The 15,114-nt window shown below is 48.8% G+C and overlaps 2 protein-coding genes across 8 annotated transcripts in view; one reads left to right on the top strand and one right to left on the bottom strand.

The window, feature by feature from the left end:
• The window catches only part of noc2l (NOC2-like nucleolar associated transcriptional repressor), an 88,216-nt gene extending 82,972 nt beyond the window's left edge, over positions 1-5,244 (top strand). For all 4 annotated transcript variants that reach the window (XM_088617200.1, XM_088617202.1, XM_088617199.1 and 1 more), the window contains 2 exons: positions 4,121-4,282; positions 4,828-5,244. In XM_088617200.1, the coding sequence (XP_088473326.1) occupies positions 4,121-4,282; positions 4,828-4,967 (302 nt within the window). In that variant the 3' untranslated portion in view covers positions 4,968-5,244. The remainder of the gene's footprint in view (positions 1-4,120; positions 4,283-4,827) is intronic.
• A 925-nt stretch (positions 5,245-6,169) lies between these two features.
• The window catches only part of samd11 (sterile alpha motif domain containing 11), a 121,752-nt gene continuing 112,807 nt past the window's right edge, over positions 6,170-15,114 (bottom strand). For all 4 annotated transcript variants that reach the window (XM_088617196.1, XM_088617197.1, XM_088617194.1 and 1 more), the window contains 6 exons: positions 14,942-15,057; positions 13,287-13,365; positions 11,650-12,368; positions 9,504-9,628; positions 8,573-8,683; positions 6,170-7,817 (listed from right to left, as the gene is read on the bottom strand). In XM_088617196.1, the coding sequence (XP_088473322.1) occupies positions 7,578-7,817; positions 8,573-8,683; positions 9,504-9,628; positions 11,650-12,368; positions 13,287-13,365; positions 14,942-15,057 (1,390 nt within the window). In that variant the 3' untranslated portion in view covers positions 6,170-7,577. The remainder of the gene's footprint in view (positions 7,818-8,572; positions 8,684-9,503; positions 9,629-11,649; positions 12,369-13,286; positions 13,366-14,941; positions 15,058-15,114) is intronic.

The raw sequence follows: 15,114 nt of genomic DNA, 5'->3' as shown, positions 1-15,114 counted from the left end.
TCGCCAGCCCCTCGCTTTCACAGGAAGCTCTTTTCTTTTCTGCAGGCTTGGATCCCGGTGGGGGTTCATAATTCAAAACAGTTGGCTCGGAAAGATCCCCGCGCCCCGCGCCCCGCTCCCGCGGCACACAGAGTAATAGGCCTGCTTCCCCACTCTCTGTGATCCATAACACTCCACGTCTTGGCAACCCACAGAGCCCCAGTTGGTGGTGGGCTGATCAAATAGTTGTCATAGATACAGCAGGGAGAGGAGGTGAAAGTGAGACGGAGAGCAGAGAGAAAGTGAAGGAAGGGAGAGAGGAGGAGCTGTTTCTTCCAACCTCCTGTTTACCAATTAATCCGGCCATCCTGTTTTTTTTTTTTTGTTTTTATTGCTCTTGTCGTTTTTTATGTGCGCGTTTCTTTTTTTCCAAAAAAAAAAACGTTTCCTCTCCCGTGCGGGTTCTGGGGGCAGACGTTACTTATCAACCGCTGCCCAGACCCCCGTCTGAACGAGAGCAGGCAAACCGCCGCTTGGAAATGCTTCAGCAGCGCTCTGAAAACAATTAAAGGCTTTCAAGTAGCCAGCTCCTGGTGAGAGCTTTGCGGAACTGGCGTTCTGGGCTCCGCTGTCTGTGAGGGCGGCAGCTAATAATTAAGGGCTCTGTGGTGGTGTGAGGTTAGGGGAGGGGGGGTGGGGGGGCCGGTGTTGTCTGGCAGGGAGCGGAGCTGAGGGCTTCGCTGGCTGTCTGGACCTGGGAGGTGGGGGCCTGTTTGTGAGTGTGCGGTGAAAGGGCCGCCCCGCTTGCAGGAGAACCCCCCCCTCCCGCCACCGCGTGACACCCCACATTAATTATGACCGGTTCTGAAAAATGCAAGGAAAAGAGAGATGCTTTTCTTTCCCCCTCGCTAAAGGTATGAAACGCGAAACACGGCGCACACGCCTGATGGCAGAGCTAAATAAAAAAAAACGCCTTTTCTTCCGCTTGGTGTGTAATATTGCTCCGTGACGCAAGTCGGTCCATCTGTATACAATCTGAACCACCTCTTAGTGTGTTTTGGAGTTGAGCTTATTTGTGTTTGAATGCTGGGACGCGTCATTCGCACCTTGCAGTCTCTCAGTTGTCCCGTGGTTGGGCCGCTGTCGAAACATGGGTCTCCTGAGCAAGAGTTCGTATTGAATTTGCGAAGAGCAACACATCGGAAGACATTCCTTCCACTGCCGTACCTGCGTGACATCTGGGCCAAACAGTCGCGCTTGAAGAAGTAAAGGTGGAATCGACAAGCACGGTGTTTTTCTAAGAAAAATGCCCTCTGCTGTTGCTGCAAAGCTCAAATTGAACCACTTAGAAATGGCTTGTAGCTCTGGCATTAATAGTGTCCAGCTGATGTTTTAAAGATAAAACTTGAAAGTGTTTTTTTTTTGTTTTGTTTCCTTCCTTGAGGCTGTAGCTCTTGAGCTCTTGAAGAGCGTAATTTTAAGAGATCCTTACCCTGGCCTCTAATTATTCCTGTTTTGTTTTTTAGTCTTTGAGGGAAAGTCTGTTCTTAGAGGTTTATCTGCGGATCTCTTGAGTCAAGAGGTTCAAGTTGTCTTTGTTATTTTAAAGGCATTGTGCAGATTTTCAAAGCCAATCAGAGGACAGTAGTTTAGTCTGTATGGATTGCCTTTTTATTGCTTTATTGGTACTCCCGTAAGATTAGCTGAAAAGGGACAAATTAGGATTTATTCGGGGTGGTGAATGGGTTTGTGTATTAAAGGTGCCATTTTGTATTTTTATAATTCAGTTTCTGGGCTATACATGGTCAAAGTAAATTTCATTTTCACCCTATAAATCATTTGAGGATGGTAATTGTGAACCTGTTTAATCAGAAAATTGATATTTCTGCCATCACTTGATCGAGACCTCTAGAATATTTACATTTACTATTATTTTGTTGGCAAAGTTCTGTTTCTGCTTGGGAACGTGTCGCCTTTATTATTGTACAGTGCGAAGACGGCCTTGTCCTGTTTGCAAACTGCAAACTCTAATGTGTCTGAATAAGTGAGTGAAAGATATTTTGCTTGGTAGAGATGGGGTTGGCTTTAGCGCTATTCAGGTAAGCTTTTCAGCTGAAGCATCTCACATTGGAGAAAATTCCAAGTTTTTAATTTTGAACATTTCTGAGATGAGTGATTTTTTTTGTCTCTGCACTCTCAAATTATTAATCAGTCTGTGTTCCTCTGGGATGTATTCTCTCTTTTCACACCAGTTATTACTGCTTCTTGTATGACTGGTTCCGTGGGAGCTATCGTTCCAAGGTGAGAGTCTCTTCAGTCCTGCAGTTCTATAGATGCCAGTCCAGGATTGCCCAGCTGAGGGGGCACTGGCCAGCTGTGCCTCACAGCTGTGGCCCCAGTGGGCTATACAGAACTGTTTTCCTCCAGCAGTCAGGTGATAGAGCTTGAGAGCTGAGGAGTAGGTGCTCGGTATCCTTCAGAATGGAGACTTTTAAAGCTCACTTGTATTTGGGTTTTGGTGGTGATGCCCATTTATTGAATTCTTTTCTTCTCAAGGCATGTTAATTGAATGAAGTTCTGCTGTGGTGCCCATACTGATTGTGAGTGTATTACAGACTCTGGTGAAGTCCTGGTCCGATGGTAATTCCTTGCAGGGATAAGAACAAACAGTACAGATTCTTCCACCATTTTCTTACACAGCTGAAGAGCAGCATAGGAATTAAATGCTGTTCTTGCCCTCTTCCCGAAAGTCTGTGCAGAGCTGTCTCTGCTCTGGCCAGCGGAGATGTGCGCCTTCAACAACGCCTCTCAGAGCTGGTTAAACTTCCCTCTTTAACCTGTCAGGAACCTGTCAGTACCAGGAGCCGGCACTCACGCCTCAGGGGCCGCCCGGCCTGCGCGGAGCCAGAGATAACGAAGGCCTGTCGGCCCCCCCGCAGCAGGAGAGAGAGAGAGAGCAGGCGGGGGCAGAGTTTCGGCATGCCTTTGAACAGCCTCTCTCTTCCTCCTCTGCTCGAGTGGTTCTGCTCTCCTCTCCAGCTCCTGGCCAGGCAAGAGAGGCAGGGCTGTGGCGCGGGCTGGGTGAGAAAACGGCTTTGTGAGATCAAAAGAGAAGTGAGAAGTGTTGGTTAGGGCTCTTTTTTATTGTTGCTGTTTTGTTCCTTTTATTTCTTGTTTTTTTTTATTGGTTCCCTGTGTGTTTTTGGAGAAGAATCCAAAATTATAAACTTCTGAAGTGTCGTCCCTTTCCCCAGCTAGAAGCAAATTTAATAAATGTGAGGGAAAAGAAACGCTCTTTAACTCGACAGCTCGCTGTTGTGTAGCAGCACCGAAGATCAAAGCTGTTTTGGGTGAATCTCCACTGTCAGAGCAGGGCCAGGGCTGTTTCTCTGTAGTTTTCCTATGTGCTCCTCATCTCGGTGTTCAGCAATTAGTTGCTTCGTTTCTTGGCATCTCCTCATGCCTGTGTGTTTAGCACTGATCGTTCTTGCATAAAGTCACTTTAACCTATAATCTTGACAGGCTGCGAATCTCTGTCGAACATATCAAGGTGCAGTACTGCTCGCCAGAAGAGAGCAATAAACATCTGCAGTGGCATCAGAAACACAAGACTCGGAGAGCCGAGTTGTGGCTGGAACACAGAGATTGATTGAGATCGGGGATGAGCAAGCCAGATTGCTCAAGAGCAGAGGATGCTCTGGCAGTCCAACTCTGGTTTTAGTTACTTAATTGAGCTAATTGATTAGATCGAGATGTCAAACTAGATGTTTCAAGTCTTAACCAGGTGATAACTGCAGAGTTCCTGTACACACCGTGGGGCTGTGCCCATCCTTGCTCTTGATAGGTTAATAGGTTTTGCAGGGCAATGATCCCCGTAGCTGAGTGGACAGGTATCGTAAAATATCTGCATTATAGTTCTCAGTGTTTTTTTTTTCTGCATCCCATTCTTCTTTAGGCTCTCTTGTGTTCTGGTGAGCAGCCAGTCAGAAATGTGTCTCCCATTTTCCGAGCTGTGTGTTCCAAGCTCTGCAATCTATTCTTCATGTTCCAAAGGGAGCATAAAAACCAGCAAATGTAGCGGAGGGCTCACTACCGACCTGGCTTAATCGCCTCTGCTGTCTGCTTGTTTGATTCATGGCAGCCAAGCAGCAGAAGACTGCAGGAGCGAGGGAGGCCTCCGACGACGACGACTTCTTGGCCGACCTGTCAGACATGAGCAGCGAGGGTGAGGAAGGTGGAGAGGGAGAGTATGAAGTGGAGGGAGACAGTGATGAAGAAGACGCTTTTGGGGAAGACGATGCAGGTAAGAATGGCCTTAATCCTGTCAGATTATAGGAGCAAAAACTCAAGAAAAGGCTGATTTCAGTACATCATCCCCCATACTTCCTTTTCGATCAACCTTTCGGCAATTCAGGGTGAAATTTTCTTTTAGTTTATCCATCACGAGTAAACACGTGGTATTCACAGGCAGAAGGATCTTCTGATTTTAATGTTTTTTTTCTCTCTGAACTCGTACAGTTCTCCTTAGAATTGGATTTGCCTGTGTCAGAAGGTGCTGTGTGAACAGCAGTATTCAGAAGATTGCTTGCAGCCTTTTGCGAGTTCTTGTTTAATGATTAAAAACCATTCTCTGCTCATTCTGAGAACAGTTTTGTCAGGTATGGCTTCAAAAGCTTCAGGTTCAGCAGCATCTGCACAGCTTTTCTTTTTTCTGTGCTCTCGTCTGGCGTCTCCACAAGTTTTCACCTCCCCCATCACACAACAGCACTTCAGTTTTCGTCCCTGAAGGCCTCCCGGTGTTTAAGCCCTGCCTGCGTTTGTTGTTAAACGCGTTCCTGTCTCCTGCAGATGAGGAAGAGAAGAACCAGCCATCCAAGGGGAAGGCAAAGGCCAGGCCCCCGAAGAAGCTGAGCCAGCGCGACCTGGAGGAGCTGGGTCACGGCGACGAAGACATGGTGGAGGACCTGGTGCTGTCAGATGAGGATTAACTGAGATTTCCTTGTCTCAATCTCCGTGAACTGTAGAGCACCTCTGCACAGCAGGTTTGCTGGGGGAAGGGGGACTTCCTGTGCTACATTCACACCTCCAGCCCTGTAACCAAAACCGCGGGCTTACAGACCTGCGTGTGGTTTTGTATTGTTTCAGGCAACTGCCTCCTGTATTATATTTCCTGATTGCCATTGTTTTATTTTTTTCTTGCCTATGGTAATTTAAACTTGTATCTTTGCAAATGAACATTTCTTTCATAAAAACACATGGAGAAGAGGGCAGTTAACGGCTGTGGTTCTGTGTTCGCTAGATGACACTGCCATCACTGGCAGCTCCAGTCGCTTAAGTGGTGTCCACAAAAGCTGAAGTGGTCTAGTCCTGTGAGCCTGGCGCTGCATGATACTTGAAGGGGCTGTGGCGTTTGATATGGCACCTGGTGTCATGAGGGTTCTGAAAGGTGTCAGTTAATACTGTCAAAATGTATGGATGTTGTGCAATGAAGCAGGAGAGCACAGCGATGTGCTGGCTGGTATCAGGCGGGCTGGGAGTGTTGGGTGTTTGTATGAGCGCTCGGGGATCGCGGTGCAGATCTTGACAGGAGCTGTGTGGTTTGCAGTAGCACTCCCTGCTGTGAACGCAACGCTAACACTGCTGCGGCACCATTGCATCGGTGTGATGATAAACTCCTGCGGACTGCGGAAGGAAAGGGCTGCATTTTGAGACGCGTGCTTTTAGCCGCTTGGCACTAGGACTTTGTCCACATAATGTCCCACTATCCCAGTGGTTACCAAATATGTGATCAGCTCCCTTCTTAGGCGGTGTGTGTTCTGCTGTATCTGGGTGAAGAGCTGCTGTCAGAACCCTGCCCTGGTCTGAGCTGGACACCAGGGAGCAGCTGCAGTGCAGGTCAGTGTGCAAGACAGCAGGCCCGGCTGCTGTTCTGCACTGAAAGACCCGTGTGCTGCGCTCACAAGTCCTGGTCACCCTCTCCCTGGCACACTTTCTGCTTGGCCTTGGTGAAGCGGGAGTTCAAATAAAAGTAAAAATGTGACTGTTATACAGAGAGGCACTAAAAACGCAACACATTCTACTGCATGCAGTAGTTGTTAGTTGCAATTTGAATGCTTTGCAGTACTATTGAACACTGGTTTTGGTGACAGGATTTATTTTATGGGCTGTAAAGAAGCAAGTAGGCAAAACATAGGTGGCAAATTTACAGACTGTTTAATTAACATTGTTTACGTTTCAAAGAAATTCCAAAACGAACAACTTAAAAAATAAATTGCATAAAGAGCTTGGTGTATTATCTCTTCCCCATGACGAGACAAAACGAAGAGCACCATTATTATGTTAAAGATTGATCCTCACCATCCACTCTGGGGATGAATACATAATGTATAATGTCAACCTACAACAAAAAATGTCATAAATATTTTTTGTTTTACTATTTGCTATGAAGCAGCATTTGAGGTGGGGCTTTAATATTACATTAGAAATAACTTTATCAAACAATTTAGGAATAAAACAAAAAAAAGTACCACCAAGAGTTAGCAAGTCAGATTTTGTTTTAAAAAAATCGAAAGAAATACGTGCAACTACACATAACAAAAAAGTACCACTTATGTAATGTTCAGTTTTTTTTTGTTTGTGTTTTGCACATGACTGTACAAGTAGGTAGGGTGTCTCACCCCACAGTAGTTAACGTTGGCGTGTAAAGACATCTGTCGGGTTAGAGATCCAAAGCTGTGATCCATAGTCTCACTGATCACCTCTGTGATGAGGCACTTCTCGTGTCCCGTCTGCAGGCAAGGGGAAGCAGATCCCAGGGTTGGTGGCTGTCGGGTCAGAGAGGGGGGGTCACCCCTCTCCCTGTAGAGTCACAGTATTGGCTGGTGCCCTCGTGCTCCTGGAAAGCTGGCTGCCCTTTTGTTTCTTAAACTGTCCTTTCAGCCAAAACAAAACAAGGACCCGGCGTTCCCAGCCAGCAGCAGCCCCGGCCATACCAATCCACTGTAAACATGGATCACATCCTTTTTGTAATCTTTGGTATTGATCCTTTGGAATGCATAGTTGCCAAAATTGTGGAACTCCGGTTTTTTTTTCTTTTGCGGGTGAGGATTGTACATGATGAAGGGATGAACCGCGTTACGAAGCAAAGTCTGCCACCACCCCCACCCCCCTTTGAAAACTTGTTTTGTGTTTTATGTGCCCAAAAATGTTCGGCACGGGCCATCCCAGGAAAAGACACGTTTCCTTCAGCTTCTGTCTGCCTGACAGAAGAATTTTTTTTTGTCATTTTTTTTTTGGCAGGCTGTTAAAGACCAGCTGTCTGCTCTCTCTCTCTCTCTCTCGCCCGCGCGCGTCCTCCCCACTTCCTGTCTCTGTACTTATCCCAGCACAACCCCTGACTGCAGCAGTGTTTGGGTTCTGCAGCCTTTGAGAATTTCTGAAGGTGACAACTTCTTTTCTGTCCAAACAAAAAGGTCATGTGCCCCTGGTCAGGGCCCTGCGCAGGCCATTCAGGGTCGGCTCGCTCGCGGGGATGCAGCTGCGCCTCCTGCTGCTCCGGCCCTCCCCCTTCCTCCTCCCTCTCCCCCCCCCCCCTTGTTTTAAGACGGCGGTTTTGTGATGTCGCCGATTCCCGCGGAGGAAGAGTTTCCGTTCTCCTGCTTGGGCGAGATGCGGCTGGCGGGCAGGACGCCGTAGGGGGAGGCGACGCTGCCCGTGGAGGGCGGGCGGATCTCGGAGGCGGGGGGCTCCCGGTCTGGGGGGCGCAGAGCAGGTGGCTGCAGAGGGAAGGGCAGGGGGAAGCTGGTCATGTACAGCACCCTGCCGATGCGCTTGGCGACCTGCGGAGACAACCAGCGGCACACAGTCAGGAGAGCCGACAGGCGGAGTGGCACAGTGCCACTCTCACGGGAAAGGAGAAGGCTGGGTGTTCTGTTCAAAAGTGTCCCTTTACCCAGCTGCTCCCTTGTCTTGTTCCTTAATTAAAATAGGCACTCAAGCTAGCAAGCATAGTCTGCCCACTTCAGCAGGAAAACTCAGCTGCCTCATTACAGAAGTTAGTTTTTTTCCCGGTCCTGCTGAGAAGTGGATTTACATTATTTTCAGTTCACACTGGATTGTTACAGAAGGCTTTCCTGATGGCTGTAAAGTAAAGCACAGAGCCTTGCCATTGCTACAGTGTGCCCCTATATAATCACAGACATGGTACATCAGCGTCTCTGAGGTCCCCCCACCCCAGTATTTTTCTAACTACCAGATTAGAAAGAGTTAGTACATTATTATTGTGTTTAGTTCAGCGGGTGATTAAACTGGGTAAATTTAAATCAGAAATGATTTTGGAAAAAAAAAATCTTGATTACTCTTCGGCACACAAATGATTCTTGTTTGCTTAACGGATCATTAACCTTACAAGGATAGGGGTTCCCCTTTGCCGGAACCAGGAGATGCAACTGTGCACCTAACTTTTAAACTATGACGGCAGCGACCCCAGCTGTTTAAAAGGAGTTGGCGTGAGCTCAGGTATGCAGTGCTGTCCAGACCAGAGAGTGCGTGCCGAGTCCAGCTCGGGTGGGTCTCGCGGGTCGGCGAGCGGTACCTGGGAGCGGATCTTCAGTGCAGGGCCCAGCTTCAGGCCCATGTTGTTCAACAGGTGCTCTTCTGTCAGGAGGGGCAGGGTCTCGCCATCGATGGCCTGCTCCCTGAAGACCTGTATGGGCAAAGGCGGACTTGCGTCACTCCGCTGGCTGGAGCACAGGCGCCTTGTTCACTTTCTGCCTCTCATTACAAGAAGCCACAAGAACACGAGGGGAAGCAAAGGTGTGAAGGGCCATTTCACCATTGTCAACCACACCATTAATATGTCACTCAGCAACAGCTGTTTTATGTCCATTCCGCTAGTGCATGTGTCTATAGACCCTGATGGTTTACTCATTAAAAATCCACAGATGCACATTCATTTACATTCATTGATGGGGGGGTGTGTGACAGGGACAGGGATCTAAATCCTGCCTTAGTTCCTCCCCAGGATTACTCTGTACTGTTGTTAAAATAAAAATATGTTCTTCAGTTGTGCTGTCAGCTGCCTTATTTCTGACTCTCCCACTGAACTTGACTGAACAGCTGTTAATAATTCCCTGCCATCTTGTGTTAAGTCCTGTCACACATCCCTCCCACAAAATGCAAGCAACAACAAAATAAAATATAAGCTTTAACACTTTGCTGCACCTTAAAACTGCGTTGCACTCTGGTTAAAGGTGATCATATTTTGATGTTGCTTGCTTGTCTATTCCTGCTGGTCCTCACATCCCTTCTAAAGGCCACTGGTCTTAAGAGTAAAACAGCCGACCCAGAAAGATTAGTAGGATCACTTCTGTAGTTACGCATTTAGCCTACAAAAGAAAAGCAGGCCGTACCAGATACTGCACTGCACTGGCATGCACCAGGACTGGGGCTTGGACAGCTACTGATAGGGTGTGGGATTCTGAGGGGTTTTCCAGAGGTCATCTGTTCTTTGCCCACCCCCTCACCTGTGTGTACTCACTGCAGCCAGACAGGCTGCTGACGAAACTGCAGACATCATCCACCGTCCACTTGCTGATATCCTCCACAGCTCCAGCCTCCTCCCCATCCAGAAACAGACCTCCCATAGCGCCTGGGGGATGTCAGAGGAAGCATAAATCACTGGGAGCCCACATGGACAGCAGGCCCACGAGCAGAATGTTCTTCCTCTGAACCACACATCTACATTAATGATCCCCTCTATGAGAGAGTTCAGCAGGGGTCAGTTCCTGGGCCTTTTCCTGCGGGAGGTCTCTATGCAGGAAAGTCCCTGCTAATGTGTTTCATATGGCAACTGTGCCACAGCTGCAGGAGACAGCGGAGAGAAGCCAGACCGATGTCTGCCCCTTTAAAAACCGAGGTTAACCTGTCCTACTGTAAGTGCTTAAATCTTGTAGATATTTTATATTCTGTTTCTGTGCTAATGTTCCCCATGCAGACTTAGTTTTGGTCAATTCAGGCCAGTAGTGGCAGGAGTTGGCATCGGAAAGTTAAATGCACATTTATGATCACAAAGTATATTAGACATGTACAATACCAACCTTAAAACAACAAGGCCCACTATGATTACAGTTACCACAAGGGTAGGGAATAATCTTAAAACTTTGGAGTTGCAAAATCTTTTTTTCTTTGTAGGCACTTCACTATATTTGAAAATGTTTTTTAAATGTGAATCATCTAAATGATTTTTCCATTTTCTTTTGGTTGGAAGTCTTACAGCGTACTCGAGCAGATTCCTCCTAAGCATGCTCGATGTGTCTGTCATTTTAAACAGAAATCAAGGAGTGCTTCTTCCTCATACCTCTATAAGACGAGACAGAGTCAGTGAGCTGAGACCCTTGACCCTGGGGGTAAAGACAGAGCTCAGAAGTGCACAGAAAGATTAACTCTCACCTCTTGAGCAAATCTCAATGTCAGACTCAGAGTTGATCTGTCTTTCAGCCTCAAAGTTAGTTACTTTCTCACTGTCATGAGGCGCCAACATTTTCCTCTTAACTCCATCCAGACTATTGGAAAGAGCAAGAGAGAACTGTTTCCTATCCAGCACTTTTTTTTCAAGCAGTAAAAAGGGGGGATCTGCCTTTTTTCTGCTCCAAATGAGCAGCGTCTCTCAGTAATGCAAGTCCAGCCGAGTGGAAAGTCAGCGAGCTGGACGATGAGTAAGGAATAAGGGAGCCTGATCGTGTTTTTTCATTTTTATTTCAAAAGGAAAACACACACTGCCGTCTCTGCCACTGACTCATCCCGTCTGAAGTTAGAAAAACCTCTTTAAAGCATCTCCAATGTGTCAGACTGGACTGAAACGTGGAAAAAGTTAAGCTCTCCCACACTAAAAATGAACACAAATGTTTTGACAGACTGTCATCTGTTGAGAGCATTGGAAGAGGGGACTATTTCTGGCACAGCGTCTTCTGCCAAGCCTTTTGTCCATTCGTTCAGCAACACGAGGGGGGGTTTATGGTCATGTGTTAGGACAGACCACTTCCCACTGTCTACTGCACGCTAACTCTGCAAATGAAAATCTCCACTTCTGCTTGTGAAGTTCAATCTATACTGTTCCACCGAGGCTACATCCTTGCAGACAGAACCACTGGTGCACTAAGCAGACACTGCTGCTTTGTGATCTAGAGCGAGGTAGCTGTGAAACTGCAGACCGAACTGATGGCACCCCCTGTCTGAACTGGGACAACTCACATGGTACCTTTGCTTTGGTACCTTAGATGTCAGAATGGATTATTTCCCAGAAATCACTGCTGAAGTACAGTTCAATAAACTAAATTGTGAACAGCACTGTTTCAAGCGGTGGTGCCAACACTTTTGCCTGTGGGTAAATCTGTATGGAAAATACAGATTCATGTATGCAAAAGGCTCTCCCAAAACCCAGCTCTTCAAAGACAGTTCTGACTTTTTACTTTACCAGTCAAGCACTCGTGGAACTGCAAGAGGAACCCTCTCCGTCACTCGTACCCGTTTTATTTTTTTTGCAGGTATGTGCTTGCAAAGCATCCTGACTCTTTTCAGGCCACATTTGCCAGGATGAAAAGGGCTGCCCTCCCAGAGCCTGGTTTTGGTGCCCCTTCCCCCCCCCATGTCTAAAGACGGGTCCAGGCGTACCTGCGTGGAAGTAGGGCCCGGCGGTGTAGGGGAACCCGAAAGGCAGAGGCTGGGGTGGCAGAGGGGGGGCGGCCCCCGGCGGCAGGTATTTGGCTTCGCTCTTGTTGATTCCCGGGGCGAAGGGGTGGTGGCTGGGAGACTCGGGCCCCAAGGACCCGCAGGGGGCGCTCTGCCTGCCGGAGACGTCGCTCGGCTCCTTCCCGCTGTCGCAGGGCTTGGCCGCGTCCTTGCCCGGGCCGAGGTCGGAGGTCAGAGGGGTGCCGTCCGGCTTGGGCAGCCCCTCGGCCCGGTCCTCGGCGACCTCGGCGTCGCTCTCCGAGTCCTTCATCTCCTCGTCCTGTCCGTCCGCCGAGCCGTCCCGCGCCCGGCCGTCCCCTAGCGGGTCCTTTGCCTCCGGGGGGCCCTGCGGGTCGCTCCGGTGGTGCCCCCCTTTCCGGGAGCTCTTCCGCGCCCCGGCTTCCTTGGGCGGCGTGCTCCCCGGCGCGCCCTGGTGGCCGAGGGAGAGCAGCGGCGTGCTGTTGTGCCGCAGCACCAGCATGGCGTTGCGGCGGGTGAGCTCCTCGCGCAGCGGGTGCCCCTCGGGGATGTCGTGCAGGCTGCGCAGGGCCGGGTGGTCCGGGGGCAGGCCGGGGTGCAGGGCCAGGGGGTCGGCCATCAGCCTCTGCCGGTGCAGGTTCTCCAGCTCCTTCTGGCGCAGCAGCTCGGCGGACATCTCCAGCCTGCCAGCGACACGGGCACAACGGCGGCGGTGAGAGGCGGCACAGCACCGCGCCAGCGGGCACGCGCTCTCGCTGACTGTTCGCACAACCTAATTACTTATTCTGGGGGAGAGCGCAACAGTCCCAGTGCGGCTGCTGGCTCGGCTACACTAGGGCTCGGTTTAGCACGTCGCCTGGTTCAGCACTGTGAACCTCGGACAGGTGCAGCCGGACAAGAAGAGAGGAGAGCACGCAGGGGGTTAGGAGCGGCACGAAAATCGCCCCCAAAGAAAAATTAACGCGGCCTTTGCCATGCAGAGGAGGCATTTCTGAAGTGAGTGGCGTCTGAAGGGCTCTGTGCTGCACCGGATCTATACGAGAATTCCCAGAAGCGGTGCCGGGCCCGACCTCTGTGAACCCATCAGAAAGTGTGGAAAAGCCAGATCAGGTGGCGAAGGCAGATAAGAGAGCGAAGGGCTCAGATGTAATTCCCAGACTCTGCTGTAATGTGCCTGGACATGCAAGTCTATCTGATAGCTGCGGGTAGATCAGACAGCAAATTAGGCGTTGATAAAAGGTTACGTTTTAATTGTGCAAGTCCTCTGTGAGAGACATCCTGAGAAAATCTCTCTCGGACTGCTTTGTGATTTGCTTCTCTCTCTCTCTCTGTGCTTATAATGAGCAGCCTGCCTGACACCAGCCAGAGGCTATGCGGATCGGCCAGTGGAGCAGTCAGGGAGAAAAGCCCATACGAACCATTACAAAATGCTTAACACGAGTCAGCTTAGTTTTAGGCTTAGCGTCCCCTGAAATTTTAAATTCAATACCATGTGCATGCCGCAGTTGTTACGTTCTCCTTATCTGGGAATCCATGGTTATAAACGTTGATGCACCACTATAAAATGTGAGCTTTCTCTGTGCTGTGAAGTCTCCCCCTACCTCGCAAGGTTCTGTTTCCTCAGCATCTCCTGCTGTCGGGCGAACATCTCTGCCTGTGCTGGTTGCAGAAACCCATAGCCTGTGGATAACAAGATCTGGCATTATTATCTGGCTGCTGCCATTACACAAGGCACTGGGTATAGAGACCTGTCTTGTTGCTGCAAGGCTGTATATAGCACCTCGCAGGACAGCACAGCTCATTCCCAACACACCTTTCAACACCGGAGCTGAGCACTGGCTCACAGGCTTCTGTTCACCCTGGCTCTGTACCAACACGTTCATGCCTCAGTGTAGAGCCCTAAAGTACTAGTGCCTGTATCCTCATATTTGGCATGATGTTCAAAGAGAACACAGATAACTGTAAGAGTGGCATGTTGACGGCGCAGGAGGTTAAAAGTGAGAACTGACGGCACCTCTTGAGAGCCTTTTCCACCTCTGATGAAAGTGATGGAAAAATCAAACCTCTTTCTGCGAAATACAGCTTCCCGTCCTTCAGATAAAGTTAAAAAAAAAAAGTTTCCATTCTGAAACTGTGGGCCTGTCTAAAGACCCCTGCACTCCCCCCACTCCCCATACTACCACAAATTTCTACACCCCCGACTTTCCTCACTGTTTCCTGAAAACTACATGGGCAGCAGTTTCTGAAGAACTTGAGAAAGCTGTGGCGCTCCCGGCCGAGTTCTTTCGCAATCCGAAGTGCGAGGGGCCGTGGGGGTCGACCACTCCAGTTCTCGGCCGAAAGGCGTTTTTCACAGGCATTTCCAGTGAAGATTCACACACGAGTGACGAGAGACGTGCGTGCGACTGGTGGTAACGTCGCACACAGGTTTTTGTTCGGAGGAGGAAAGTAAGTCTCTCTGCAAGTTCCTGGAGCTCAGTATCTGCACCTTAAACCACACCGCACCACAGACCTCGGCCTGATATCTGTTCGGTGGCAGAGCAAACAGTGGGTGAAAGAAGGAAGATTGTCTAACCACTCCATCTGTTATGTGAACAGATCAGTTTTGTGTAGCTGTTGCGTCGTTTTCTTTGTGGACAACATACTGCGTTTTATTTTAATCGCTATAAAGTTTAGATTGGCTGCATCTGTGCTAGAGGTCCCAAGGTCACCTTCTAAGATGTGGTTTTTTAGAAGGCCAAGTGCGTTTTATCTCCGAAAAGACATTAGTTTTAATGCATCAGATGTTTAAAACTGTCCTCCAGGATACAGATTTTTTCTAAACTGACTGAATCGGATTCAATCATTTGGGGATCTTGGGAAGCAAAGGTCTTTTAATTACACTGATGGACCATTTAATATCATTTAGCCCTTTCTTGTATCGTCACCTCATATAATGGCGCCTGTGCACTTGCATTTGCTCATGATGCTGTTTCCTGGAGAAAGTCTACAATCCAAAGAGCCACACATTTTGAAATCACCCTTAGGTATCTTGGGTTTTCGCATAAATCAGTGTTAATTTACGTTTTAATTGTGCAAGTCCTCTGTGAGAGACATCCTGAGAAAATCTCTCTCGGACTGCTTTGTGATTTGCTTCTCTCTCTCTCTCTCTCTATAATTTATACATCCTACACTCACCATTTGTGCTCCATGACAATCTCAAATAAACCCTTAATTTTTTTACCCCTTTCAAAGTAATAGGAAAAGAGCTAATTACCTGGAGCCTGGCACAGTGCTGAGGGCACGCCCAAGAAAGGGGGCCGCAGGTGGGGTCCCAGTGCTATGTGGGGGGCATTTTGGGGTGACAGCAGGGGGGGTGGGTGAGAGAGATCCCTGTGGAAGAGAGACACAGACCACTGTTAATTTCACACACATGACATGCAGTATAAA

This window comes from Lepisosteus platostomus, chromosome 23, assembly GCF_059453375.1.
Source record: "Lepisosteus platostomus isolate fLepPlt1 chromosome 23, fLepPlt1.hap1, whole genome shotgun sequence".
In the NCBI taxonomy this organism is placed as follows: Eukaryota; Metazoa; Chordata; class Actinopteri; order Semionotiformes; family Lepisosteidae; genus Lepisosteus; species Lepisosteus platostomus.
Note: the sequence above shows the minus strand (reverse complement) of the source record. Positions and strands in the feature narration are given on the sequence as shown.